The sequence below is a fragment of the Mandrillus leucophaeus genome, unplaced genomic scaffold (genome assembly GCF_000951045.1).
Source record: "Mandrillus leucophaeus isolate KB7577 unplaced genomic scaffold, Mleu.le_1.0 Scaffold380, whole genome shotgun sequence".
Taxonomy (NCBI): Eukaryota; Metazoa; Chordata; class Mammalia; order Primates; family Cercopithecidae; genus Mandrillus; species Mandrillus leucophaeus.
Window position 1 is genome coordinate 339,318 of NW_012104032.1, and position 27,644 is coordinate 366,961.

Consider the following 27,644-nt stretch of genomic DNA (forward strand, 5'->3'; position numbering starts at 1 on the left):
CTTGTCCGTTGTGATCACTTCTGTAGCACTTAACTCAAGGTAAGCAAAAATTGAAAGGAAGGGGTAAAACAGAAAGAATAAGCTCTGCCATCAGATGTCTCTTATTTATACCCTGACACTAGATTGGGGTTAAATGTTGATAATCATTGAAGCTGTTAGACATATGGGAGCTTGCTAGCCTTTTGACGTGTGTGTATACGCACACATGAGGGAAAATTTCAATTAAAAGTTAAAAACAAAGTTGTTTATCCCTGGGATTTAACAGTCCTGAATAGCAGGCCTCAAAGGGGGCTCCTAGGGAGGTCTCTCCCCTTCTCCCAGGGACAGCCAGGCCTGCCATTGGCCACCACAGTGCTTTAGCTGAAAGTCAGTGAAATGGGTGTGTAGCTGAGGGAGAAAAGCAGTATGTCGTGGAATCCTCAGAGCTTCTGGTGAGCGCTGAAAGGAATGAATGACACATTTGTAGAGCAATTACATTAACATGTTTTCACGTACGTTTTGTTGCGATAACCACAGTACGAAGTATTATTATCCCCATGCTTATTTTATGATTTATCTCATTCAAAGCCTAACCCAAATGCTTTCAGCTAGACAGAAATAAGATTCAAACCTAACACTTGCTGAGTCTCCATCTCCTCATCAGGAAAATAAGAATGCCACCCACCTCCTTCATGCAATGATAGGGAAACGTAAGTAACAGGAGGGTGCTTAACAGTTTGCCAGACATGTGGCCCACGCTCACTCACTCCTCTCACTCACTCCTCGACAGGAAGGGCTGTGTCTTATCTTTTCTAATGCCATGCACCACCTAGCACAAAGCCTAAGTGTGTCATTATTTGCTAAATTTTAGAGGCAAAAGGTCAACAGAGAGTAAGTGGCAGAACAAGTCCTTGAATCAACACTTTCAGATCAAAGTGTTTTCCACAACACCAGGCTGCCTCTCTGGTGGTGTGAAAATACTTTCTTAAAATCCCATTGACAGAACTTGGACCTACCTATAAATTCAATGTAAGCAAATAAAATACTTTGTTTAGTCCTTCAAAAGCTTCCTCCCACTTTTTTCCTACTCCCTCCTCTAAGATCCTTGTTCTAGAACGTGTTTTCTCCCACAGGAGAAATTCATTTTTTATATTTGTTAAAAACTTTTAAATAAACTGTAGTTACTAAGTCATTTCACACTCCAACTTTTATTATAGACTCCCAGAGCCGAGCTGCAACCCAACAAGACAGGAGAGCAGCAGAGTCTCCCGCTAAGTTTGTAAACAAGCTCCCTGGCCTCTATAACCTCCAACACCGGGGAGCACGCCTCTGTGACCTCCCCAAGTATTTTCTAGCCATCACAACAAAAGTGTTTTGAAGCCCAAGATGAAAGGATGTGATCACAAGAGGCCGAAGGTATAGGCTGCTAAGAGAAGAAAACAAGAGAGATGGTTTCCATGTGATAAGGGCCAGGAAATGTGTGGGCAGGAGGTGCTCAGGGCTGGGCTTCCCACCACTGCAAAGAATGGCAGGGAATAGACTTTCCACAGTGTTTGTGGTGAATGGCTTCCGGCCCCATAAAAGAGCACAGAAAACAAAAATAAACCACCCCACAGAGGTGTTAAGCAAGGGGAAGCAGGAAATGCTAGGGTCTACCTCACTCTCCATGCAGTAGTACTCAAAATCAACTCCTTCAACATACTTCAGCTGAAAAAACACCAAAGAATCAGAAACGCAATGGGGCTTGGGGGTGTGTCTTTAAGTTCGAGACAGGGTCTCGCTCTGTTGCCCAGGCTGAAGTACAGTGGTGCCATCATGTAGTCTCTACCTCCTGGGCTCAAGTGCCTCTCCCAACTCAGCCTCCTGAGTAACTGGGACTACAGAGGTGCAACACCATGCCCAGCTAATTTTTTTTGTTTTTGTACAGACAGGGACTCACTGTGTTGCCCAGGTTGGTCTTGAACTCCTGGGTTCAAGCCGTTCTTCCACCTTGGCCACCCAAAGTTCTGGGATTACAGGTGTTAGCCACTGCACCTGGCGTTTTTTCAGTGTTGTTTCATTTTTTTTTGTTTTTTGTTTTTGTGACTAAGTTTCGCTTTTGTTGCCCAGGCTGGAGTGCAATGGCACAATCTTGGCTCCCTACAACATCTGCCTACCAGGTTCAAGCGATTCTCCTGTCTCAGACTCCTGAGTAGCTGGGATTACAGGCACAAGCCACCACGCCTGCCTAATTTTTGTATTTTTAGTAGAGACGGGGTTTCGTCATATTGATCAGGCTGGTCTCCTGACCTCAGGTGATCCGCCCACCTCGGCCTCCCAAAGTGCTGGGATTACAGGCATGAACCACCATGCTTGGCCTTTTAAGAACAGGGTCTCACACTGTTGCTCAGGCTGGAGTACAGTGGCTACTCACAGGTCTACAGTTAATTCTTCAGTACGTGTGAAATTGAGAACCATAAAGCAAATCAACAGAAGCATAAAACAAGAGTTACCTATAATGAGCCTTTAACTAAAACTAATCCCAAGACTTCTAAAGCAGTCTGTAGGTTTTACCCCTAAAGCGAATATTGAAAAGACATACCAAAGATGAATGTTTCCTGTTGATGGTAACTGGCTTGGGTAAATCACAACCTCTGAGACCATAGCTGACCTGGCAAATGGGAATTTAATACCTGTCCCATGTACCTCAAGATCATTATGAAAAAATAAACAAAATCTGTATATTAAAGACTCTGCAATTACAATGTCTTCCTTCATAAAATTACTATTATTCCCAGTTTTCAACCCATGTCTCAAAGTTCAGATGCTTTTCTTATTCAAAATTCCAATTTCTCTAGACTAAAAATTATCCAGAAGCCTCCTGATAAGGTCTATGACATCTGTATATAAAACAGATTAGGCCAGGCACGGTGGCTCACACCTGTAATCCCAGCACTTCGGGAGGCCAAGGCGGGCGAATCACCTGAGGTCGGGAGTTTGAGACCAGCCTGACCAACACGGAGAAACCCCCCCTCTACTAAAAATACAAAATTAGCAGGGTGTGGTGGCGCATGCCTGTAATCCCGGCTACTGAGGAGGCTGAGGCAGGAGAATTGCTTGAACCCAGGAGGCAGAGGTTGCAGTGAGCCAAGATCGCACCATTACACTCCAGCCTGGACAACAAGAACAAAACTCCGTCTCACATACAAAAAAAAAAAAAAGGCAGATTAAACTGCTCAATCATAATCTCGGTGAACTAGTATCACTTAAGAATGGCAAACCATGACCCACATAGCCACAGCCAATTTTCGTCAAGTGACAGCGGAACATAGCCATGCCCATTTGTTTAAGGAAAAGCTTGCTGACTCCTGACTCAGTGCGTTATCAGTTAGGCAAAGAGCTAATAAGGAACATACAGGCCCAACATTTTCACCAAGTTCCTAGGTAATCTTGAGACACACCAAAATGTGAGAACCACTGCTCCAGATCAGGGCTTCTCAAATCTTATTGTCCACGTAAATCACCTGAGGACCTTGTTAAAATGAAGATTTTGCTTCTTTAGGTTTGGCAGGGGGCGGGGGGGGGGGGGGTGAGGCCTGTGCTCCCAGGTGATGCCAATACTGGTAGTCAATGACTACATTTTGAGTAGCAAGAATCCAGAGCAGTGTTTCTCCAATTTGCTGTGCTCTGGAATCACCTGCGTAGCTTTAAAAACTACAGATGCCACCCCAAGAGATTTTTACTTAATTGGTCTGGGGTGTGGCCTGGACGTTGGGATTTTCTTTTTACATTCCCCAAGTCATGCTAACGTGCAGCCAAGTTGGAGAAGCTCGCAACTCATCATTCTCGGTAGTTGGCTAAATTTAAGTAGTGGCATTCTCAACATAGCTTGCACCCCATATATAGCAACCCGACAGCACCCAAGATGAAAACAGGGCTGCGAGCATGATACACATCGATAAGCCCAGACTTCAGCCAGCAGACCTACGTTCCACCCAAGCTTTGTCATGAACTCGGATCTTAAGCAAGTCACAAATCTGAGTTTAAATTTACTCACCTAACTAATGAGGATAGGAACCCCTAAGGTAATTGCAAGAATAAAATGAGAGAATATTTGTGAAGGTGCTTTGGAGAATATCATATCTTATAAGTCAACACATACATAACCCCCATTTTTCACTCTGTTTACATTGCCTAAGAAAAACATACTTCACTTTTACCACTAAAACATGTTGAAACAGATGTAAATGTGGAAGCACATACTTAGTTCAATTTCTGGCAAAGTGCTTAATAATGCAGTTCTAGGAACGCACTGTCATAAGAGTGGAAGCACCTGGAATAATCGAAGGATTAGTAAAGGATTACCTGCTCCAGGAAGAAGACAAAGGACTGCCATTTCCCAGGGTTGTCAGCACTGCCTTTTGCCATTAACTTCAAATACACTTAATGAAAACAAGGAGGCAGGTTCACAGATGTAAGTTACCAACTCATAGAGTTCAGCACAGAGGACTGAAGGGAAAAAAAGGATTCTGATACCAGTAAAGAATAAAAACAGAGCTAGAGGCATAAGGAGGAGTGACATGGAGTTCTTTAATTAGGAAGGCAAAAGGTTACATTTAATGAAAGGCAGGTTGGATTAATAAATGTTTGTTAGAAAGTTGTTCTGACACAGAGTGAACTCTGGACTTTTCTCCTGCATAAAAATCAGAGCTAGTGCAAATCTGAAGAAAATCCATGTGTCCAACAAGCTGCCATCTCCAGAACTCTTATCCAGGAAATTCAAAGAGTGAACCTAGAAGAAAAAAGCAGCAAGGTTAAATGTCTTATGATACTAGAGACAGGGCCCCAAATCCTTTCATCTAAATTCTAACCCACAAGACAGTTATGGGGTTCCTACACTCAGGACAATATTTAAACCAGGCGAGAAAAACTAGAAAGAAGCAAGTATTTCTCACAGAACATTTTATGGGAGTACTATCCAGAAAAATTAACGTTCAAAACTGAATTTCAAGCACACCAAGGCAAAACCAACTAGGAGCTGGGAGACGTGTGTTCTAACTCCAGCTCTACCATTCATTAGCCGCACGACTTCACAAAAGTCACTCTGACTTCCCTGGCCCACAGATTCTTTGAGGTGAGAAGGTTGTAGTTCAACCTAAAGAGCTTTCCGGAATCTAAAATGCTTATAAAGCACAGATTTCCATTGGCGGGGAGGCAGGGTAGGGAGTAAGGATTCAAGAAAGAGAGAAAAATTCCCAATCTCAGCTGTAACAAAGGACCAAAATACAAGAAATAATTTAGTTTTCATTTAAAGATAAGTTTATTTTTGGCAAGAACAAGGTGAAGAAAGAGTAACCCCAACAGAAGTGGCTACATTGCTGCTAGAGCCAAATGGAACTGAGATCTGTGAGTTGTGAGGTGGAACCCTCACCACAAGATACAGGCTTCCTTTAGTCCCTCAAAGCACAGCCTCGCACCTACTGGACTCCAGCACGGGTCTGGCTGGAAAACCTCCGGCCCTAGGGGCTCCACTGTCTCCAGCCATAAGCAACTGATTTTCCCAGTGTGCCATAAAAATACTGTAATCTCCTATGTGTACCATGACTCAAAAAAGGCTGGGAAATACTACCTTTCAGAAGAACCGGGCTGCCCCAGGAGGTAAAAGGGCACTACCTTATTTGGTATATTGAGTCAAGTAAGTAACCTGGAGATTCTGGCATCAGAGCTTAAAGGAGAGATTTTAGACTTTCAGCCAGAATGCGTTTATTTCACTAACAATAGTATTTAGAGAAATGCTACATAATTGCAGAACATTGCTGAATCGGTGGTATTATAAGAAATGTGTAAAAGAGCGAGCAGTAACAGGAAGCAAAAGGTGTTCATAGTGCCAAACAAAACCAAACAGACCTATTCAAACTCAACTATTCATTCCATCAAATTTCTTAAAGCAAACTCTCTGGCAATAGACTATAAACCAATGCAACATTACAGTTTTTTTCAAGACAGATTTTTGTGCTTATTGTCCAGGCTGGAGTGCAATGGCGCGATCTCGGCTCACCACAACCTCTGCCTCCTGGGTTCAGGCGATTCTCCTGCTTCAGCCTGCTGAGTAGCTAGGATTACAGGAGTGCACCACCACGCCCAGCTAATTTTTGCATTTTTAGTAGAGATGGGGTTTCACCATGTTGGTCAGGCTGGTCTCCAACTCCTGACCTCAGGTGATCCACCTGCCCCAGACTCCCAAAGTGCTGGGATTACAGGCGTGTGCCACCGCGCCTGGCTACATTATAGTTCTAATGGCCAAGGTGAGAGAGGACTAGAGCATAAAGCCATTTTCAGGGAACAAAGCCTTGACACTTTTAGAAATATAAAAGAAATCCTAGTTTAGTACAAAATCAAAGTTTCAAGATTTTATGATATTAAAACATTTAAATATAAGATGCTGAGGCCAGTCCACGTGAAAGGCAAAAATTGACTCATGAGAGTAAGTCTCTTTGACAGTGGTTTTCAGAAAATCCTATTTACAAAGATCTGCTCCCCCTCTTTTAAAGCAGATCTATTTACCAGACACTATCCTAAAAGCAGAGGTTCTAGGATTCTTTGAAATGTTAGCTCACATAATTGACTATTCAACAGCTAAGAAGAATGGTTTCAACTGTTAACCAGGGCATAAAGGTTTCAGGAAACTGACTAATAAAATCTCCTCCCCTGATATCAAGACATGCAAAATGGAAGACACCTACTGAGAAAAGTTAGCGTGGCTTCAGTCTATTTCACCTGCGCAGAAAAGACAGTGCCATTTAATCAGTTTGTTGTAATCATCTTAAAAGAAAGCAAGGCATAACACAAAGAACTGTTAAAAATGACTCTGTAGAGATAGAAAAGATAATGCCAGCCAGGGTCATTTCTATTTGGAATCTGTATTCTTCTCTAGCAATATCTCTATTCAGACACTAGCAATGGGCAGACAGGTTCAAATACTGATTTTCCTTCAAATTCATCTCATCCTGGATCCTCGTCAGTTTTCTAATTAAAACTGAAATTAGAAATAATGTGAATCAAACACCATTCTGCAGAAATTCTAGGTTTACAGCTCAATTTGAATCATCAGTTTTAGAAGGCACAGGCTGTATATTTCTAAAAAATGAAAGGAGCTTTAGCGATCAGCTTCTTTAATCCTTTCATTACAGAGATGAGAAAACTGTGACCTGACAGTGTTGACAAATTTGTCCAGAGCTCTGCTGTCCAACACCACAGCCATTAGCCACAGGTGACTATTTAAACTTAGTCAAAGTTAAATTAAAAACTCAATTCTTCAGTCTGTTAGCCACATTTCAAATGTTCAATAACCACATGTGGCTAGTGGTTACCATAACGCACAGTGCAGACCCTGAATGTTTCCCCACTGCAGAAAGCTCTATTAGACAGTGCTGGTCCAGGATCACCCTCAGTAGCCAAAGTCAGGTCTCCTGACCTGCATTCTCCTCCATTTCTCCTGGACCATATTAAGTATGGCCAACTATGCAGAAACATTTGAGATAGCCGGCCTTCATCCTTTCCTATCAATCTCTCCCAAATTTTTCCCATTTAAAAAAGAAAAGCATCCAGTCTGATGGTTCTGATAAAAATTTAAAATAAATAAAAATTTCTTAAAAAGAAAAGCAAATTTAACATTTTTAATGAAAACCCTCTAACATGACATATATATAAAGCCATCATCTGAAAGTCCTAAACATAACAGGAAGGAATATAAAGGTTCAGAGTCCAAATGTCTGTTATCCAGTTCCCCCTCAGTCACTTATTAGTTCCAGGGCCTGGATACATCAACCTAAGTTTCACCAAGGTGTAATTACCTAGGTGTAAAATGAGAATACTACTATTTGTCTATCTCCACATCACTGGGTAGGAAGGAAGGATCACATGAGCTGATGTATGTAAAAGTATATGTGGAACGTATGTGAATCCTACAAGCTTGTTAATGTGGGAACTATAAGACATTTTACAAAGGTTTATTCTTGTAAAAGGTTTCATACAAATATGTGCATCTAGTTATAATCACATTTAATTTTCTACCTCCTATAAATTGATAATGGGAATCTGAAAATATGAAAAAGCAACAATTAAGGAGAAAACAGAAAGCAAAGCCCAATTGAGGAGCCACAAAAACAGTACAATCCTCCTCAAACACAAAAGAACCATCAAGAATTATGCTGAGAGGCATTAACAGTGGCAAGAGACTTTGATGAACATCCAGGCCAATCCTCTCATAGTGCAGACAGAGAAACTGAGGCTCAGAGGTAAGTTTATTTGTCCATTCAACTAGTTAACAGAGCAAAGGCTACAATACAAGTCTTCTGATTTTCTTTTTTTTTTTTTTTTGAGACAAGGTCTCACTCTGTCACTCAGGCTAGAGTGCAGTGGCATGATCACAGTTCACTGCAGCCTTGACCTCCCATGCTCAAGCAATCCTCCCACCTCAGCCTTCTGAGTAGCTGGGACCACAGGCACACACCACCACGCCCCTCTAATTCTTTTGATTTTTGGAAGAGACAAGGTCTTGCTACATCGCCCATGCTGGTCTCAAACTCTTGAGCTCAGGCGATCCTCCCACCTTGGCCTCCCCAAGTGCTGGGATTACAGGCCTAAGTCACTGCACCCAGCCCCTACTCTGACTTCTTGTCTCATGCTCTTCCCCACTCCACAGCCTCTCCCATGAATCTCTGCCTTGGCTTTTTTTTTCTTTCGTAGCACTTTCCATGTTTTAGCATCCAAGTAACTTAATAACATAACTTTTTCTTGCAGTTAAAAATTGTTTATTTGGTTGGGCACAGTGGCTCATGCCTGTAATTCCAGCACTTTGGGAGGCTAAGGCGGGCGGATCACAAAGTCAAGAGATGGAGACCATACTGGCCAACATGGTAAAACCACATCTCTTCTAAAAATACAAAAATTAGCCAGGCATGGTAGCACACGCTTGTAGTCCCAGCTACTGGGAGTCTGAGGCAGGAGAATCGCTTGAACCCGGGAGGCAGAGGCTGCAGTGAGCTGAGATCATGCCACTGCACCACAGCCTGGGCAACAAAGCGAGACTCCATCTCAAAAAAAAAAAAGAACAAAAAAGGTTTATTCATTCATACACTCATTCAACAAACACACACTGTTACTGTTCACAATTGAGTCCAGTGGGAGAGAGAAGAAAGTGAATGAATAGTTTCATAACAATGTGATAAGTGCAGCATTGGAGGTATGCAGTAGACTAAGGGCCCGAAGAGGCTCCTATGCAACCTGAGGGGTGGGAATGACTTGGGTGATAGGAGTCATCCAAGCTGGGAGGATGGAGAAAATAAGGCAGTAGAGTTAGGGCAGCAATGATATTCATAAATACAATTCTATTTCGATATTCTTTTTTTCTTTGGTAGTCTTAAAAAATAGACCAAATATAAAACGGAGTTCAATAAACAAGTAGAGTCATCAATTAGCACTTTTTAGCAAATAAAAAAGTAGATTCAAAGTTTTAAGAATGAAAGGTAAGGAACTAATCTCAGAGCCAGGCACTGTGACACACCTGTAGGTCCAGCTACACGGGAGCCTCAGGCAGGAGGATCACTTGACCCCAGGGAGTTCCTAGCTTGGGCAACATAGAAAGACCCCATCACATAAAAATATATATATAATTAATCTCACCTCCTAAACAGAGAAAAATGAGTTGAAAAAAGTTATGATGTGACTACCTCAGAAGATTTCCTACAAATTTAGGACAGTTCCCTTGGAGAGAGCTTATTTGGTGGCAGGACCTAATTCAACATAAGGTAGAAGTATCAAAGAGAAAATAAAATAAAAACTAAATGGGGCCCTCCACCAACAAAAAATTAAAGATTATTGTCAGTAGGAGGTCACTACTGAGTATAAAAGATGTAGAACAAACCAAAAAAGGAAGCTCTCAAACTGACGAGGTGAAAAAAAGAAAACAAAGGGGAAACCTGAGGGTCTATGTGCACAGTCTTGGTCTTCCCCTATGAAACAAAATCTAGGGCCACTTTAGGGTTCTATGCCCTTTTGTTCCTAACTCGACATTGCCCCCTTCTGGCCAGAATGTAAAGCAACCCCCAACCCAGCAACTAAGCCCACCTGGACCTCTGCTGCCCCTCAATGACTGGAAAGAAACTAGGTTTTATAACACAGGTATCAGTAGCTTCTTCCCCCAAATTGAACTCCTCTTATGTTCTGTGGTAGTCTCTCAACACATGAAACATACAATCCACTAGGTGGCAGCAAAGCCTACAGAATAACATCAAGATCCCCTTCCAGAAGTAATTTTCTAGATTACTATACTTAACTGAATTCGAAAAGCCAACACAATTGCATGTTTGTAAACAGTGTTGCCAGTCAGTTTAAAATGTTCTGCCCAACCCTGTAGCCCCCTTGTTCCAGCTAGGATCAAACACTGAATTTTTTAAGACATGGGAGAATGGTCTCCATTATAAAAACAAAACAATGCTAACCAGGCACAGGCATTTGGCAGCTATCTTATCTCCCTGGGAGTTGAGCACATTTTCAAGCAAGGTTTTGTCCCTTTGGGCCCAGTTCACCCTTCCTTCTGATTCAGGGTCCAATTCATCAGGAACTTTAATTCTCAAACTGTGATCCAATACAGTTCTGTCCTCCTTTTCCTCATTACCCTTCAGAACACCTGAGATGGACTGAGATTTTTTTCAAAAAAAGAATTTCACAGGCCAGGTGCAGTGGCTCATGCCTGTAATCCCAGCACTTTGGGAGGCCAAACCGGGTGGATCACGAGGTCAGGAGTTCGAGACCAGCCTGGCCAACATAGTGAAACCTCATCTCTACTAAAAATACAAAAATTAGCCGGGCATGATGGCAAGCGCCTGTAGTCCCAGCTACTCGGGGAGGCTGAGGCAGGAGAATTGCTTGAACCCGGGCGGCAGGGTTGCAGTGAGCCAAGATTACACCACTGCACTCTAGCCTGGGCAAGAGAGTAAGACTCTGTCTCAAAAAAAAAAAAAAAAAAAAGATTTTCAGAAAGAAACACAGAAAAACAAACATGGAAAAACTAAAGCATATAAATTTTTAAATACTGAAATCCACTGAGCTTCTTTCTGTCATGCATTCATTCAAAAATATGCTGCCGCCTACACACCAAAAACTGATCATCATTTCAGGTGTGCATGGATTTCTGGGGGTCAGAAGCCCACTGGGAGCATTTTTGCTTTTGTATTTTCATTTGTATAGTCTAAAAACTACTGAATCTTTCTTGATGATTGATGACCTGGATAGAAACATTAGTTATAAGATTTCTAGCAAGGCTCTCTTTTTTTTTTTTTTGAAAGACAGAGTCTTACTCCTGCCAGGCTGGAGTGCAATGGCGCAATTTTGGCTCACTGCAACCTCTGCCTCCTGGGTTCAAGCGATTCTCCTGCCTCAGTCTCCAAGTAGATGGGATTACAGGCACCGGCCACCACGCCCAGCTAATTTTTGTATTTTTAGTAGAGACGAGGTTTCATCATATTGGCCAAGCTGGTCTTGAACTCCTGACCTCAGGTGATCTACCTGCCTCGGCCTCACAAAGTGCCGGGATTACACGCGTGAGCCACCACGCCCGGCCGTTCTAGCAAGGCTCTCTCAACTTCAGTTCCTCATCTGTAAGTGAGAACAGCAAACCTATCTAAGTGAAATTATTCCGAAAATAAAATGATATAGAACAAGAAGTACTTAAAGCATAGCACACACTGAGCACTCATTATCTGTTACCTTCCTTACTTCCCCTTGAATTATTTTTTTTAACCCAATGCCATTTTCTTTTGATCTTCCTCTTTCAGAGTAGTTCAGAGTTTGTCATCCCCAAATTCATGTAAGATCAGCTATATTACAGATGTTTGTTTTTTAATATCAAACTCTCAACTTAGTTGGAAAATATGAAGACGTTCCATCTGTTTTGTTCTACCTTCTGAGCTGGTATCAATATTGAGAATTTACTTGGAACTGTTTTTAAAGTGCTGTGGCACACTGCACATATAGCTGAGTTAAAAGCACATAAAAGGAGCAAATAAAAGTATATTTTTAAAAACTGAGAGTAGGACAGTGTAGTGTATGTCAAATGAAGGATCTCTACGAAAAATAATCTGGGCAATCCCCCAGAGAGAAAGATTTTTCTATGAACATACTCTCCATAGAATGATTTAACACTGCAATCTGGGATTGAGGATTTTGCTATGCTTTGGGCCCATAATTCCCAGCTGAACAGGTGGTCCTAGGTTGTTAATATGGTCTGCAGTACACAGTTTCTGCTGAGACTGCTTTTTTGTCTCTGCTTTTGTCGTAATTTTGAAATACTAAGCTCTCTGCAGTAAAGTCCTCCTCCAATCATGACAGCCCTAGGAAATAATTTTCCATGATTTGGTATCTCCCTGAGCCTAGAAAACATCCTTGAAATGTTTGCTCTGTCCCCTTCCTAAGTACACACCATGACTCATCTAGAAAAAAAGAACTTCAGAAATCTAGAGTAAGCAATCAGAAGACTTATGACCTTTCCAGAAGGCTCTATCAGGAAGCCCAAGGGTTACTCATAGTTGCAAGCGTGAGAAGCTCAATGTTGGAGGGTCAGTTTTCTACCTGCATTCACTGGTAACAGTTCATTGTAACTGGCAATAGTTGTTATCCATTGGTCAGATAACTCATCTGCTGCCCCAGCTCCCAGATGGTACAGCTGCTCTCTTCTCTGGATTTATTGCAGCACTTTGTTCAGACCTTTAGTGAGGCCCTAACAGGGCTGTATTTTAACTGTTATGTTTACATATTCTCCCCTACTGTACATGTCTTGAAAACAGAAGCCAGTTTGGGGTTTTTTTAAATTAAGGTAAGGTCTTGCTATTTTGCCCATGCTAGCCTCAAATTCTTGAGCTCAAGCAATCTGTCCACCTCGGCTTCCCAAAGTGCTGGGATTATAGGCATGAGCCACCACGCCCAGCCAACAATATTGTTTATATTCCCAACAACAAGACATTGGCTGGTACATAGAAGGGGAGGGAGGAAGGGAGGGAAGAGGACAACTCAAGTCTTAATCAGGTCTTTAAGGAGTTAAACTGTATTAAAATAACAGAACAAAGTGATTCTTAAAGTTTTTCACTGAAATCAACTTACCACTACCAAAATGATACCTTCCCTGAACTAACAGAACTGTTTTTGAGGCAATATCAAAGGAAAGGATTTATGTAACATATTATAACGAAATGACTAATTCACGTCAGAAAATGAAGTATAGTCACTGTCACATTATTGCATCCACTTTGCACACAGATGCTCTAAAACTCTTGTACTAGATTTCTGCTGATTGGTATAAAAATGACAGCTTTCCAAGTGGTGACAGGAAGAGGCTGGTGCTAGGATATCCTTCCCCCAAATAGGATGAGATTTCCTAAGGTTCTCTTTTCTCTACCACCCAGAACATTAAATTTTGCAATGCAAAGGCAAATATTGCATGCATTCATCAGTAAGCTACATGGGATACCGGAAGGCGTACTGGGCCAAGAACACCGCTAGACTAGGGCACTTCACTGCAAACACTTAACTATGCGGCCAGGGAAGGCCCATGGATTGTTCTAGGCCTCTGTTGTCTCATATATAAAGTAACAGTGTTGACATACGGTATGGAAACAGCCATGTATTTATTAAAGCTTTAGAACTCTGCTTGGGAGGTAGGGATGCAGGGGAGGGCATACCATACATGAAGGGAAAGGCCAAGCAGAGAGGGCTTTTCAATTTCTGTCCATCAAAAAAACTCCAATTCCACTTCTGCTTTATATACCAAGATTCTTTTTGTAAGAGTTTGTTTGGGAGAAGGGAGAAAGAACTCTACTGCTAAAAAATGGAAAATGGCAAATGAACCAAGCAGCATCCCATCTTACATTTTAAAGTCTACTCCCAAGTTAACCCAATTTCCCCATTTATTTCTACTTTAAGGCACATATTAGCAAATGCCCACAGTCATTCATTCAACATACACTGGATGCTATCAAATTTAAGTGCTATGAAAACAATGGTCCAGCATTTAAAGTCATCTGAGATCAAAATCAGAAAAAAAATAACTAACAAATCTAAAGGCAAAACCTACCATTTATGTCTCTTCCAAAATCTCTGAGTTATTTTCATGGAGTTATTGGTGCAGAAATTATTGTACTAGCTACAAACACTAATTTCCTGTTATCTTAATGATTTGAAGAACAATAAGACAAGGCAATGACCACGAGTGTTAGCACTGATTAATTATGATATTAATACATACTTTGCAGACCAATGGAAAATTCTGCAAACGTCAACAGCAGTATGGGAGGCTTGCCAACCACGATCAAAACCAGTCCCATCCAATTTCTCTTCCTAAAATCAACATTACAGGACAAGGACTATGATCATCACTTACATTCTTTTAGTCTCCTACTCCTCAATTACATAAATGGGAATGATTCAGCCAACAAAGTTCATGACAACAAGGTGCAGGATGGTGCTGGCAAAGAGAAAATCAGCAAAGGCTCGCTCTGGGGAGATGCCTTGGAAGTCCGCTTTGTTCTGTGGGTTGATCTGTATTCTCAGGCAAACTGCACAAGAAGCAAAACACAAAAAATGATTATATGGAAGTATGAAATACATATGACTGCTAATGAATACAGACATACCCTAGGACCCAACAATTCTACTCTAACAGAAATGAATGCATACATAGATGAAAGCGCATATACACAAATGATACCCAGATAGCCCCAAACTGGAAGCAATCTAAATGTCTATCAACAGTAAAATGGATAAATTACGGCATATGCAAACAATAGAATATTATACTGCAATGAAGAAGAACTTCTGCTATACACAAAAATGGATGAACTGCACAAGTAAGTGGGGCAACACAATCAAAACTTTATTTTTTTGGAGGGCAGGGACAGAGTCTTGCTCTGTTGCCCAGGCTGGAATGCAGTGGCACGATCTCGGCTCACTGCAACCTCCACCTGCCGGATTCAAGCAATTCTCCTGCCTCAGCCTCCCAAGTAGCTGGGACTACAGGCATGCGCCACCATGCCCGGCTAATTTTTGTATTTTTAGTAGAGATGGGGTTTCATCATACTGGCCAGGCTGGTCTCGAACTCCTGACCTTGTGATCCACCCACCTTGGCTTCCCAAAGTGCTAGGATTACAGGTGTGAGCCACTGCGCCCGGCCAAAAACTTTATACACACTGGCTGGCCAAACCAGCTGGAACCCAGCAGGTCACCCAGAGGAAGCCAAAGCCAGAAGAGCCCAGCTCCCACATAGAGACCACAGGGCAGAACCTAAGTAAATATGTTGGGGGAACAAATGTACCCCCTCAATTAGATGAGGAATATTCTGGGACACAGCCACACGGAGCCACTGTGAACTCGGTAGGAGACAGGGTCTGGTTGTGCTGCCCAGGCTGGACTGGAACCCAAGCGATCCTCCCACCTCAGCCTCCCGAGCAGCTGGGACCACAGGCATGGGTGAACACGTCTGCCCAGCTCCATGGTATTTTTAGTGTGACCTCCTATTTATGGATAATGATTCAGGTTCTCCATTATAAGTTTATTTTAAAAGTACATTTACTACAGTTAAAAAAATGAATCAATTTAATTACTTTGTTTTTTAAGAAATGCACAAAAACCCTCGTATACAAAATCAAATGATTTTCAACCAAAGTGACAAAACCACTCAATGGGGAAACAAGTCTTCTCAACCAATGATGTTGGGAAAACTGGATATCCACAGGCAAAAGAATGAAGCTGGACCCTTACTTTATACCATATACTACAAAAATTAACTCGAAACGGATCAAAGACCTAAATGTAACACCAAAAACTAAAAAACTCTTAGAAGAAAACAGAGCAAAAATTTTATGGCATTGTATTTGGTAATGATTTATTGGACATGACACCAAAAATACAGTCAACAAAAGTAAAAATAAATTGAACTGTATCAAAATTTAAAACTTCTGTGCACAATAAAGGTACAATAAAGAGCACAATAGTGAAAAGGCAACCTATGGAATGGGAAAAAATATTTGCAAATCACATATCTGATAAAGGGTTAATATAAGAATATATTAAAGTACCCCTACAATGCAATAACAACAAAATCATAACCAGATTTTAAAATGGGCAAAGGACTCGAATAGACATTTCCCCAAAGAAGATATAGGAATGGTCAACAAGCATATGAAAAGATGCTCAACATCCCTAATCACTAGGGAAATACAAATCAAAATTACAATGAGATATCACCTCTCAGCTATTAGGATGTCTAATATCAAAAAAACAAGAGTTGGCAAGAATGCAGAGAAATTGAAACCCTTGTGCACTAATGAGTGGGAAAATTAAATGGGGTAGCACTGTGAAAAACAGTATGGAGTTTCCTCAAAAAAATTAAAAACAGAATTACCATATGATCCAGCAATTCCACTTCTGGGTACATATCCAAAAGAAGTGAAAGCAGCATCTCGGCCAGGCACAGTGGTTCACGCCTGCAATCCCAGCACTTTGGGAGGCTGAACCAGGCGGATCACCTGAGGTCAGGAGTTCAAGACCAGCCTGGCCAACACGGCGAAACCCCATCTCTACTAAAAATACAAAAATTAGCTGGGCGAGGTGGGCAGGTGCCTGTAATCCCAGCTACTCGGGAGGCTGAGGCAGCAGAATCGCTTGAACCCAGGAGGTGGAGGCTGCAGTGAGGCGAGATCATGCCATTGCACTCCAGCCTAGGTGACAAGAGGGAAACTCCGTCCTGGGGAGCTGGGAGGGTGGAGGGTGGAACCAGGCTCTCAAGCAATATTTGCATACCCATGTTCATAGCAGCATTAGTCAAAATACCCAAAAGGTGAGAGTAACCCAAGTGTCAGCAGAAGAATGAATAAGCAAAGTGTGATGTATACATACAATGGAATACTCAGCCTTAAAAGGAAGGAAATTCTGACACCTGCTACAACATGGCTGAATCTTGAGAGCATTATTTTAAGTGACATAAGCCATCATAAACAGACAAATACTATATGGTTTCACTTATATGACATCAAGAGTAGTCAAACTCCTAGAAACAGAACGTGCAACGGTAGATGCCAGGGACTGACAGAGAGGAGGATGAGGAGTTATTGTTTAATGGGGACTGAATTTCAGTTGCAGAAGACAAAAAAGTTCTGGATATGGATAGTGATGATGATTTTACAGCAATGTACATGTACTTAATGCGACAGAACTACACACTTAAAAATAGTTAAAATGGTAAATTTTGTCATGTTTTATCTTGATTAAAAACAAACAAAAAAAAGGCCAGGGGCGGTGGCTCACGCCTGTAATCACAGCACTTTGGGAGGCCAAGGAGGTTGGGAGTTCAAGACTAGCCTGACCAACATGGAGAAACCCCATCTCTACTAAAAATACAAAATTAGCCAGGCATGGTGGTGCATGCCTGTGATCCCAGCTGCTTAGGAGGCTGAGGCAGGAGAATCACTTGAACCCAGGAGGTGGAGGTTTCGGTGAGTCAAGATTGTGCCATTGCACTCCCGCCTGGGCAACAAGAGCGAAACTCCATCTAAAAAAATAAAAAATAAAAAAACAAAAATAAAAAACAAGGGCCAGGCACGTGGCTCACTCCTGTAATCCCAGCGCTTTGGGAGGCCGAGGTGGGCGGATCATCTGAGGTCAGGAGTTCAAGACCAGCCTGGCCAACATGGTGAAATCCCATCTCTAATAAAAACTACAGAAATTAGCTGGGCATGGTGGTACGCACCTGTAATCCTAGCTACTCAGGAGGCTGAGGCAGGAGAATTTGCTTAAATTCAGGAGGTGGAGGTTGCAGTGTGCTGAGACTGCGCCACTGCACTCCAGCCTGGGCAACAGGGGCTCCATCTCAAAACAAAACTAAACAAAACAAGTGTATGCCATATGGTTCCATGCACAAAAAGCTTAAAACTTGGTAAAACCAATCTATGGTAAGACAGTGGTTTTTATCTTTCACAGGGAGAAGATGACTGGGAAGATGCAAGGAGGCTTCTATAGTGCTGATAATGTCCTGTATCTTGATCCGGATAGTGGTTAGATAGGTAAATTTAAAAATTCATCAAGTTGTACAATTAAATTTTGTACTCTGATAAAGGAAGAAAAAATATGACTCTCAGAGTTATACTGAAACCTAGAGGCTTTCTTAGAGAGAAAAAAAAAAAAAGTATAAGCAAAAAACCCACAAAGCTCTCTTATCTCCTGATTTAAAGGTTTCTAATTATACCTAGATGGGGATGCACTAGAGGCAACAACAAAGGGTCTGGGCTGAATGATACAAAGTTATAAAAATGTGAATTATTTTCTAATAGAAGATTCACTTAATGGGTGGCAGAGTTTATAAAGACAGCACGCTCATTCACAAGGACCTCACAGTTGTCGATAAACTACCTTTGATCTCGAAGTTCCAGCAGCTGCTTATTTGTCTCAAAAAAGGCAGAAGACCTAAGCAATATAATTCATGAGAACTCTCCACTGCCACACTCTATGCCCTTGAAGATTCTTACAGTCACCACTGACAAAAAAAAAAGTTCCAGGAATACACTCTTCCAAAGTATCTTCATGCCTGTCATAAATTATTACACTGCTTAAGAAAACCTAAACTCGCTTCAGGCTAGCATCATCCCATCATTAACTAAGAAAAAGCAACAAACAAATCTAATCCAAAGGCCAGAAAACTATCAGACTAGTTCTCCAGAGCCTGTCACCATGGCAACAGTTTTCATTATGCTTAAACATGTAAACACCATGGAAGCACCATTGATCTTTTCAGGTATCCAGACCCTTAAAAATATTAAAGACAATGACTGAAGCAAGGGTACCAAGTAAACCCCCGCTGTAGAAAGTACAGATTCGTTCATCCATTTGGGAGAGCAACTAGCAATATCCATTAATATTTAGAATGATTTTACCTTTTGACAAAGGAATTTATCTTACAGAACAAAGACATTCTGAAAGTATATTTGTAAAGTCGAAAAAAAATTAAAACAGTCTAAACATCATATACTACTGACATGCAATGAAATCCCATGCAATTATTCAAAAGAATAAGGTAAATTCTCTGTACACTGACAGCAAACATATCTAAGATTTATTAAGTGAAAAAAAACCAATCTTTTTTTTTTTTTTGGAGACAGGGTCTCACTCCATCACCCAGGCTGGAATGTAGTGGTGCAATCATGGCTCTCTGCAGGCTCCACCTCCTGGGCTCAAACAATCCTCCCACCTCAGCGCCCCGAGTAGCTGAGACAACAGTCATGCACCACCATGCCCAGCTAATTTTTTGTTTGTTTTGGGTAAAGACAAGGTCTCCCTACGTTGCCCAGCAATCCTCCCACCTCTGCTTGCCTAAGGGCAGGGATTACAGATGTGAGCCCCCACACCCAGTCCATTCCTTATTTCATTTGGCCAGGGCACGGTGGCTCACAACTGTAATCCCAACATGTTGTGAAATCAAGGTGGGAGGATCGCTTGAGCCCAAGAGTTTGAGACCAGCCTGGGAAAGATAGGGAGACCCCCCGTCTCTACAAAAAAAAATGTTCTAATTAGCCATGTGTGGTAGCACACACCTATGGCCCCAGCTACTGGGGAGGCTGACATGGGAAGACTGCTTGAGTCCAGGAGGTAGAGGTTGCAGGCTACAGTGAGCCACGGTCACGCCACTGCACTCCAGCCTGGGAGATAAAGCAAGACCTCGTCTCAAAAAAAAAAGTAAAATATTTTATTTATATATGATATGCATAATTATCTTGTCATTTCAGTTAGAATCTAGAAAAAAAATCTGAAGAAATAGAAAACTATTAATACTGGTTATTGGGGTAGCGAACACGGTGTTGAGTTTTGAGGAAATACGAGGGAAAAAAAGAAAAAGTATCCATGAAGGTGGATAAGGTAATAAATTGATGTTATCATTATCGTGATCATGGTAGCCAGATTATTTCAATGAAAACATATGAATCAGAGTCCCACAAAGATGGAGAGGACCTCAGAGGTCATAAACACCAACACCCCATTTGATGCATACAATGCCCAAGAGGTGTTGGGGTGGGCATGCTGGGGGAGGCTATACTAACCACCTAGGAAGCTTTTCAAAGTATGCTCACCACGTACAGAATCTGGTAAGCTACCTCCAGATGGAGAATTATCAACTTTCCAGAGCCTGGTTACTGATAAGAGTATCACATCTCTCAGATGCATTGGAAACAAAAAAAGCAAAAAAAAAGCCTGTTCAAAATGCTCCACTACAAATGATCCTTCAGTCTCTCCCTGGGCACTTCCAAAGATGGAAATTCACTACCTCTTCAAGCAGCCTGTTCCATTTTAGCAATTCTGATTTACTCTATCCCCTTAAATGTCCGTTTATTCCAAGAAATATTTACCAAACATCTACTACATGATATGCATCATTTCAGGTGCTAGGAATATGGCACAGAACAAAACAGTCTGGCTCTCAAGGAACTTTCACTCCTATGGAGAGAAACATATAATCAATAAGTTAACAAATAAACCAGGAACTACTAGATAGAGATATGTACTATGAAGAAAATAAAACAGGATAATAAAGAGTGACTGGGAAGCTTTTCTTAATCATAACAGAAGGTCTCTTTAAGAGGTTGCTATTTAAGACCAATATTTGAAAGAAAAGAACCAACCATGCAAAACTTTGGGGGCAGAGCATTCTAGACAGTAAGAACAATCTTGGCATGTTATAAACACAACAAGGAAAAACGCCAGGCACGGTGGCTCACACCTGTAATCCCAGCACTTTGGGAGGCCGAGGCGGGTGGATCACCTGAGATCCGGAGTTTGAGACCAGCCTGACCAACATGGAGAAATCCCATCTCCATTAAAAATACAAAAAATTAGCTGGGCGTAGTGGTATAAGCCTGTAATCCCAGCTACTCGGGAGGCTGAGGCAGAAGAATCGCTTAAACCCAGGAGGCAGAAGTTGCAGTGAGCCAAGATCATGCCACTGCACTCCAGCCTGGGCAACAAGAGCAAAACTCCATCTCAAAAAAAAAAAAAAAATCAAGGACAGACTAACAAGACTATGGTGATCAAGGGGAAAGGGACAAGGGCCAAATCCTGAAGGGCATGGTAAGCCTCAGAAAATAGTATGGATTCAGTTATAAGAGCAATGGAACAGTATAATGGCTTGCAAGGTTAAAAAGCAGAAATTCTTAGGACGCAAAGACCTCAGGGTAATGGTAATAAAAATAGAAAGAAATGAAGACATACAGGCTATATTTTGGAGAAGACAGAGCTTGCTGATGAAACCGATGCAGGAGATAAGAAAAATCAAGGGACCCGGGTAACTTAAATTTCTTCATTTAAAAACACAACCAGTCAGGCGTGGTGGCTCACACCTGTAATCCCAGCACTTTGGGAGGCTGAAGCCGGTGAATCACCTGAGGTCAGGAATTAGTGACCAGCCTGGCCAACATGGCGAAACCTCATCTCTACTAAAAATACAAAAATTAGCCAGGCATGGTGGCGCTTGCCTGTAATCCTAGCTACTCAGGAGGTTGAGGCAGGAGAATCGCTTAAACTTGGGAGGTGGAGGTTGCAGTGAGCTGAGATTGTACCACTGCACTCCAGCCTGGGTGACAGAGCGAGACTAGTCTCAAAAAAAAAAAAAAAAAAAAAAACTGCAACCAACATTGACACCATATACTAACTGGTGAAGAGGCAGATGGCTGGATGAGCAGATTTGATCTTGGACATGTTAAGTTCAAAGTACGTATCAGACATCAAGTGAAGACATAAAGTTGGCAACTGGATTTACTAATTTGGAATTCAAGGGACAGGTCAAAACTAAAAATATAAAGCAGTAGTTGTAGGTATACAGGTGTTATTTATCTATTTAAAAAAAAAAATACAAAGTGAAGGTATCTACAACCATGCCCTCAGTCAGAGACGTGCCCAGCACAAAACAGCAGAAAGGAAAAAGCAGTGAGGTGAGACAGAACAAGCAGGAGAGTGTTATATTCAAGAAGAAACTTTCCTTTTACACAGAAGCCAATGCCTAAGTTAAATGCTAAACATGGCAAGAGTAGTTTCAGTAAAGTAGGGAGGACAGACCAATACCAAGAGTGGTTAAGGAATGAATAGTTAAGGAAGTAGGAACATTAATTATTCTTTCAAAAATTCTGTAATGATGGAAAGGAAATGGGATGGTAGCTAGAAGAATATCTGTGGTCAAACGGATTTTTTTAAAATGGACAATATTAGAACATGTTTATATGATGGGAATGATCCAGGAGAGAAACAGAAATTAATGACACAGAATGGAGGAATAATTGCAGAAGTGGAGCCCCTGAGTGAGCAAGGGAAGACTGGATCCTCTGCACAGGTGGAGCTTTCAAAGGAAAGAGACACATCACCCACCATGAGAAGTCAGAGAGTATGGGTATAAAAGCAGGTGATCTGTTATGATTCAGTGGTGAAAAGATGAAGGAATTCTTACCCACTTCTATTTTTTTAGTGAAAAAATAAAAGCAAGATCATCAACTAAGAATAAAGGAAAAGAGGAAAAATAGAGTGATTTATGAAGCCTATTTTGGGAAGGTGAATATATAAGAGAAACATTATGGCAGGACCACTGGCAGGGTTGGGTGCACATTGTGTTCCCATTCTCACCAATAATTCTCCATCAGCACCATATCCATATTTACTTGTCTGTATTTCCCACTACATTACAAACTCTGTGACAGTAGAAGCCATATCTGTGTGCTTCACAAGTTGAATTCCCAGCACCTTGGCAGAGAACCTAGCATATCATTGCTCAGTATTCCTGACTTGACTATATGCCTGCTCACCATTTAACATGTACAGTGTTCAGCACTGAGGATGAAGAGATGAGAAGACAGCCCCTGCCCTCAAGGGCTCACCTTCCAGAGGGAAGGCAGACACCCAAATACAGCACAGTGCCTTATCTCTCTCACACACCATACAAGGTGAAAAAGGAATAAAGTGGAAAGACCTCAATCTGCTAGAGAGTCAGAGAAGGGCTCCAAAGGTCAATAAGCCAGGCATAGGGGTGTATGCCTATAGTCCTAGCTACTCAGGAGGCTGAGGCAGGAGGACTGCTTGAGCCAAGGAGTTTGAGGCCAGTCTGGGCAACACAGCAAGACCTTGTTCTCTTTAAAAACAATACCAAAAAAAGGAAATTGCACTGAGCTGAGAAGTCTAAAAAGTGAAAGAATTTTGAAGGCAGTCAAGCAAAGGCAAATAGTTTGACCCTTGAGAGTGTTCAGAGAATGACAAGTAGTTCAATACTGTTGGAGCATAGAGTATAGAGGAGGCAGAGGCAAGAGATGAAGCTGCAGACAGAGAGGAAGCCAGATCATGAAAGAGCCTGTATGTCAAAAAAACATTTTTAATTTTACTTTGGGAAACACAAATTGTACATGGGAGCGACACAATCGGATTTGCAAGTCAAATCAAGCCTGCAAACATAGTAGAAGACGGACTGGAAACCAGAGGCCAGAACACCAGTAAGGAGGATTACAGTAGTCTACATAAGAGATACTGAGAGGCTAAAACAGAGGATGAAAAAGTAGCAATGATATGAAAGATATTTAGAAACAAGACTATCAGGCACAAGGGTGGCAAACTTCTAATCTCTTGGATAACAGTTATGGGAGATAATATTAGGATCCACAGATCTGATGGATAATTTCAAAGGAAATGCTGGGCCCCAATCCACAACAGCCCAATAGCTCCCATGAGACAGAAAACTCTGGACTAGGCCTCCTTGCCTTATAGATTCAAACTGGTTTTGAATTTGTAAACTAGGAAAAACAAAACTATTTTTTAAGACAAAATTACCTCATATAGATTAGAGAACAGAACAGATGACAGTTGGGAAATGACTTAAAAATTTGTTTCAAGACCAAAGATTTCTTTTGAGGACAGTCAATGTTTTCCACTTATCCCTTCAAAATAGCACTTTAAATGAGCACAGCTTTCAGTTGGGCAAAAAAGGAAACTAAAGGGCTGCCAACACTGGAACCTAACTCTAAAAAAGGGACAGATGTCCTCTTCTAGAGATATCTAACGACAAGATAAACAGCTAACTGAGGATGTTTGAAATCTGTCTGAAACAAGAAAAATATTCCACCTCTGAGGTCCTTTTAAAGCCAATATATTATACTCTGATGATCAAAAAAAAAAAAAAAGGATCTCTCAATGGCAACTTTCCACCTCTGGTTCCTTCTTGAAACCATGGGTAAGTCTCTCAGCTATGAGGGAACAGAAGAAAACAGACCATTTTCATACCATTAGGCCCAATAACAACAGGTTTTTAAAGGTTTGGTAGCATTCTGAATTGGTTTAAAATGTACTGGTCAATTTCCAAAGAGCATATGCTAAACTAACACATGCAGAGGGAACAGAATAGACTGCCAAAAAAAAAAAAAAATTAGGGAAGATTAAAGAACATTTCCCTCCAATTCATCCTACATGCTAACACCAATTTTAAATCTCTCCCTTTAAAAAAGCATCCTCAGAAGCTTTACTGTTACCTACAGGATAAAGTCCAAACTCCTGGCTGGGCGTGGTGGCTCACATCTGTAATCCTAGCACTTTGGGAGGCCGAGGCAGGCAGATCACCTGAGGTTGGGAGTTTGAGACCAGCCTGCCCAACATGGAGAAATCCCGTCTCTACTAAAAATACAAAATTAGCCAGGCGTGGTGGCACAGGCCTGTAATCCCAGCTACTCGGGAGGCTGAGGCAGGAGAATTGCTTAAACCTGGGAGACAGAGGTTGCAGTGAACCGAGAACGTGCCATTGCACTCTAGCCTGGGAAAAAAGACTGAAAATCCAACGTGGGGGAAAAAAAAAAAAAGTCCGAATTCCTTGGCCTGGCATTCAAACATCTAATAGCCAGCACTATCTAATCCTTCAACAGTATCTCCTACATTTCCCTCTCCCAGCTCACTGGACTCCTCCATTCTCTTGCAACAGGAAACTCCACAGGAAAGTTAGAAACCCCAGCACCATAAAAAGGAACAAGGCTACCTTAACTAACAATCAAAACAAAGGATAAGCATCCAAATTTCCCATTAAAATCAGTCTCCAGTTGATGATCTAGGCTAACAAATGGCAGATTAAAACTAGTCTCCAGTTGACAATCTAGGCTAACAAACAGCAGAAGAGGCAGGATTTAGGAAAGTCAGTGCTGTCAAAAGAAGTATAAATCATACCCTTCTGTGGCAAATAAGAATTATCATGAATCCCTTCTTTTCCTGAAGTTGCTTTATTTCTCTGGCTCTATTACCTGTTATCTAATAGATCTGGAAATTCTAATCCCCCTTATTGGCCCCATCATTAATATGCCCTTTTACTAGGTTTTTCTTCAATGACAAGCCACCTAGTTCCTGTTGGAGAGGAGAAAGGCAGTGCAGTCTGCCAATTCAATTTCAGCCACAATGGGCTCAAAAACAGGTCTTAGCATAAGCAAAAGTCATTTGCTCAAAAAACCTTCTGGCTTTATTACACTGATAATCTGTAACTCGAGTCCATGCCCACTCTTCAGCAAACCACATTCTTCAATGCATCCATGAAAAATCATTCTTAACCCTAGAGGCTTATGAAGGCAGGGTGACTTCTACATGGAGAAGGCATCTTTTTAAACTCAGCTTTCAGACCCTGCCTTGCTCCTACTCTTCCAGACCTGGAAACAAAAACATCAAACAAAATTAATCAGAAGTTCTCATCAAGGTTCCTTCTCTGGGCTGGCTAATAAAAACATTTAGTACTGTGGTAGAAGGTGGTGGGTGGGTGATGGAGAATACTTAGAGCAGAGGGTAATGTATCTGGTCTGATGATGGTTAACACATCCTGAAGGCAAGGATGCCACCACAGACAACCAGGTCTTGGTCATCTAGGACAAAAGTCAAAGATGGTAACTAAATATCCAATCAAAAGGCTAATCTGCAACTTCAGTATACAAGTCATTAGATCCTCAGGCCTGTTTTAAATTCTGAGAAGTATCTCTGGTGTGTCAGAACTAGCAATGCAAATGTATAAAAAGCATTCTATAGGTCTCTAACTTTAAGCACAGCACCACTGTCTCCAGACTTCTTTTTTTTCTTTGAGGCTGAGTCTCACTCTGTCACCCAAGCTGAAGTGCAATGGAACTATCTCGGCTCACTACAACCTCCACCTCCCGGGTTCAAGTGATTCAAGGGATTACAGGCGTGCGCCACCATGCCCAGCTAATTTATGTATTTTCAGTAGAGATGGGGTTTCACCATGTTGGCCAGGTTGGTCTTGAACTCCTGACCTCAAGTGATCTGCCTACCTCGGCCTCCCAAAGTGCTGGGATTACAGGCATGAGCCACTGTGCCAGGCCTCTAGACAATTCCAGTGCTGTATTTTGTCTGTATCCCAACCAGACCATAAACTCTTTAAGGACAAAGAACATGTGCCTGATGTATCCCCAAAGCTTTTACCATAATGCCTCATATTGGACTGAAAATATAACTGATGACCTGACTGATGATCACACTGAAAAGAAACCATGAATGCTGGCATGTTTTCAAAGTCAAAGTAGCAGGTGATACCAGCGATAGAGGCCACGCCTGTTTTCAGTATTCACTGAATCCCCATTGGGCAAGAAAAGTCACATTTTGACAAAAATTGATGGAGACAGTTCTCGCTAAATATAGCAGTCCACAAGGTTACCAAATTCTGGAATCAAAAGGAAAAATAAGGCTAAAATAGAATTATGTGAACAAAAATTGGGTTTAGGACAGTGAAATAACAACTTCCTCTACAAGAAAAAAAGTAGCAGCTAAAAGGCAAAATCAAGTAAAGGATGATTCAACAAGAAAAGCACCAGCATTTATATTCTTTGCACTTTCATTGAAACGTTTTACCGGAGATTAGTAGTGATTAGGTCAAGATGAGAGATGATTCAAGGTTGGGTTTTTCATTTGAAAAGTCTACTAATTTTAGACTTGTGTTAAACCTAAGTTAAAGTTGGAATAGGGTTTTCCCCGGACCAATATTAAGTGAAGTGGATCACCAGGTGGAGTAGCAGCACGAAGGTGGTTTCTTTAGACATTTAAGTCCAACTCCTACACAGCCGTTTGGTATTAGGCATGTGATCTAAGCTTTCTGGGCCTCAATTTCCCCATTCACAAAAAAAGGGCAATGCAGGCTCTTCTCATAACTTCAAGGGGCGGTGGTCTGATATAGAGTACTATGAAAACAAAAGCAGCACACCAAAGTAACACATTATTATTATGATCACTTATAGAACCATTACCCGCTAGGATGAAACTCCCCACACAAGAGATGAAGCCCGAGAGAAAAGAGTTGAAGGGGAAGGTTCCCACGAGGAGACAGTAACCGAATTGCAGCGCCCCGGTCAGCAGTATATACAGCAGGTACGCGTCCAGCAACTTCAGACGCTGCGGAGTGGAGCTCAAGTACTCTTCTAAGAACCGCGAAATGACAGACACTACCGACGCCGACATAACTACACGCAAGGTACTCCGGTCCGCGCGCCCAAAACTCCTAGAGGACCCGTCGACCACACCGGATGTGCTGTTTGCGCTTGCGCACCGTCGTGACCTAACTCCGCGCCCCCGGTGTGCCAATTTGCGCAGG

General features: G+C 41.7%; 1 protein-coding gene across 4 annotated transcripts; it reads right to left on the minus strand.

Annotated features, from left to right (window-relative positions):
- Positions 1–2,038: 2,038 nt before the first annotated feature.
- DAD1 (defender against cell death 1) lies at positions 2,039–27,618 on the minus strand. Of its 4 annotated transcripts, none has more exons than XR_001007188.1 (4): positions 27,301–27,618; positions 14,393–14,567; positions 4,539–4,750; positions 2,039–2,074 (listed from the first exon to the last, which is right to left on the minus strand). XR_001007188.1 is itself a non-coding variant. In XM_011990615.1 (4 exons), the coding sequence occupies exons 1-2, from the start codon at positions 27,509–27,511 to the stop codon at positions 14,437–14,439; spliced, it is 342 nt and encodes a 113-aa protein (XP_011846005.1). In that variant the 5' UTR covers positions 27,512–27,618; the 3' UTR covers positions 4,528–4,750; positions 12,399–12,401; positions 14,393–14,436. The 4 variants fall into 4 exon arrangements, 3 of the variants coding, with proteins under 3 accessions (XP_011846005.1, XP_011846003.1, XP_011846004.1); XM_011990615.1 differs by lacking the exon at positions 2,039–2,074 and adding an exon at positions 12,399–12,401 and having other exon boundaries at positions 4,528–4,750; XM_011990613.1 differs by lacking the exon at positions 2,039–2,074 and having other exon boundaries at positions 4,528–4,750.
- Positions 27,619–27,644: the final 26 nt, after the last annotated feature.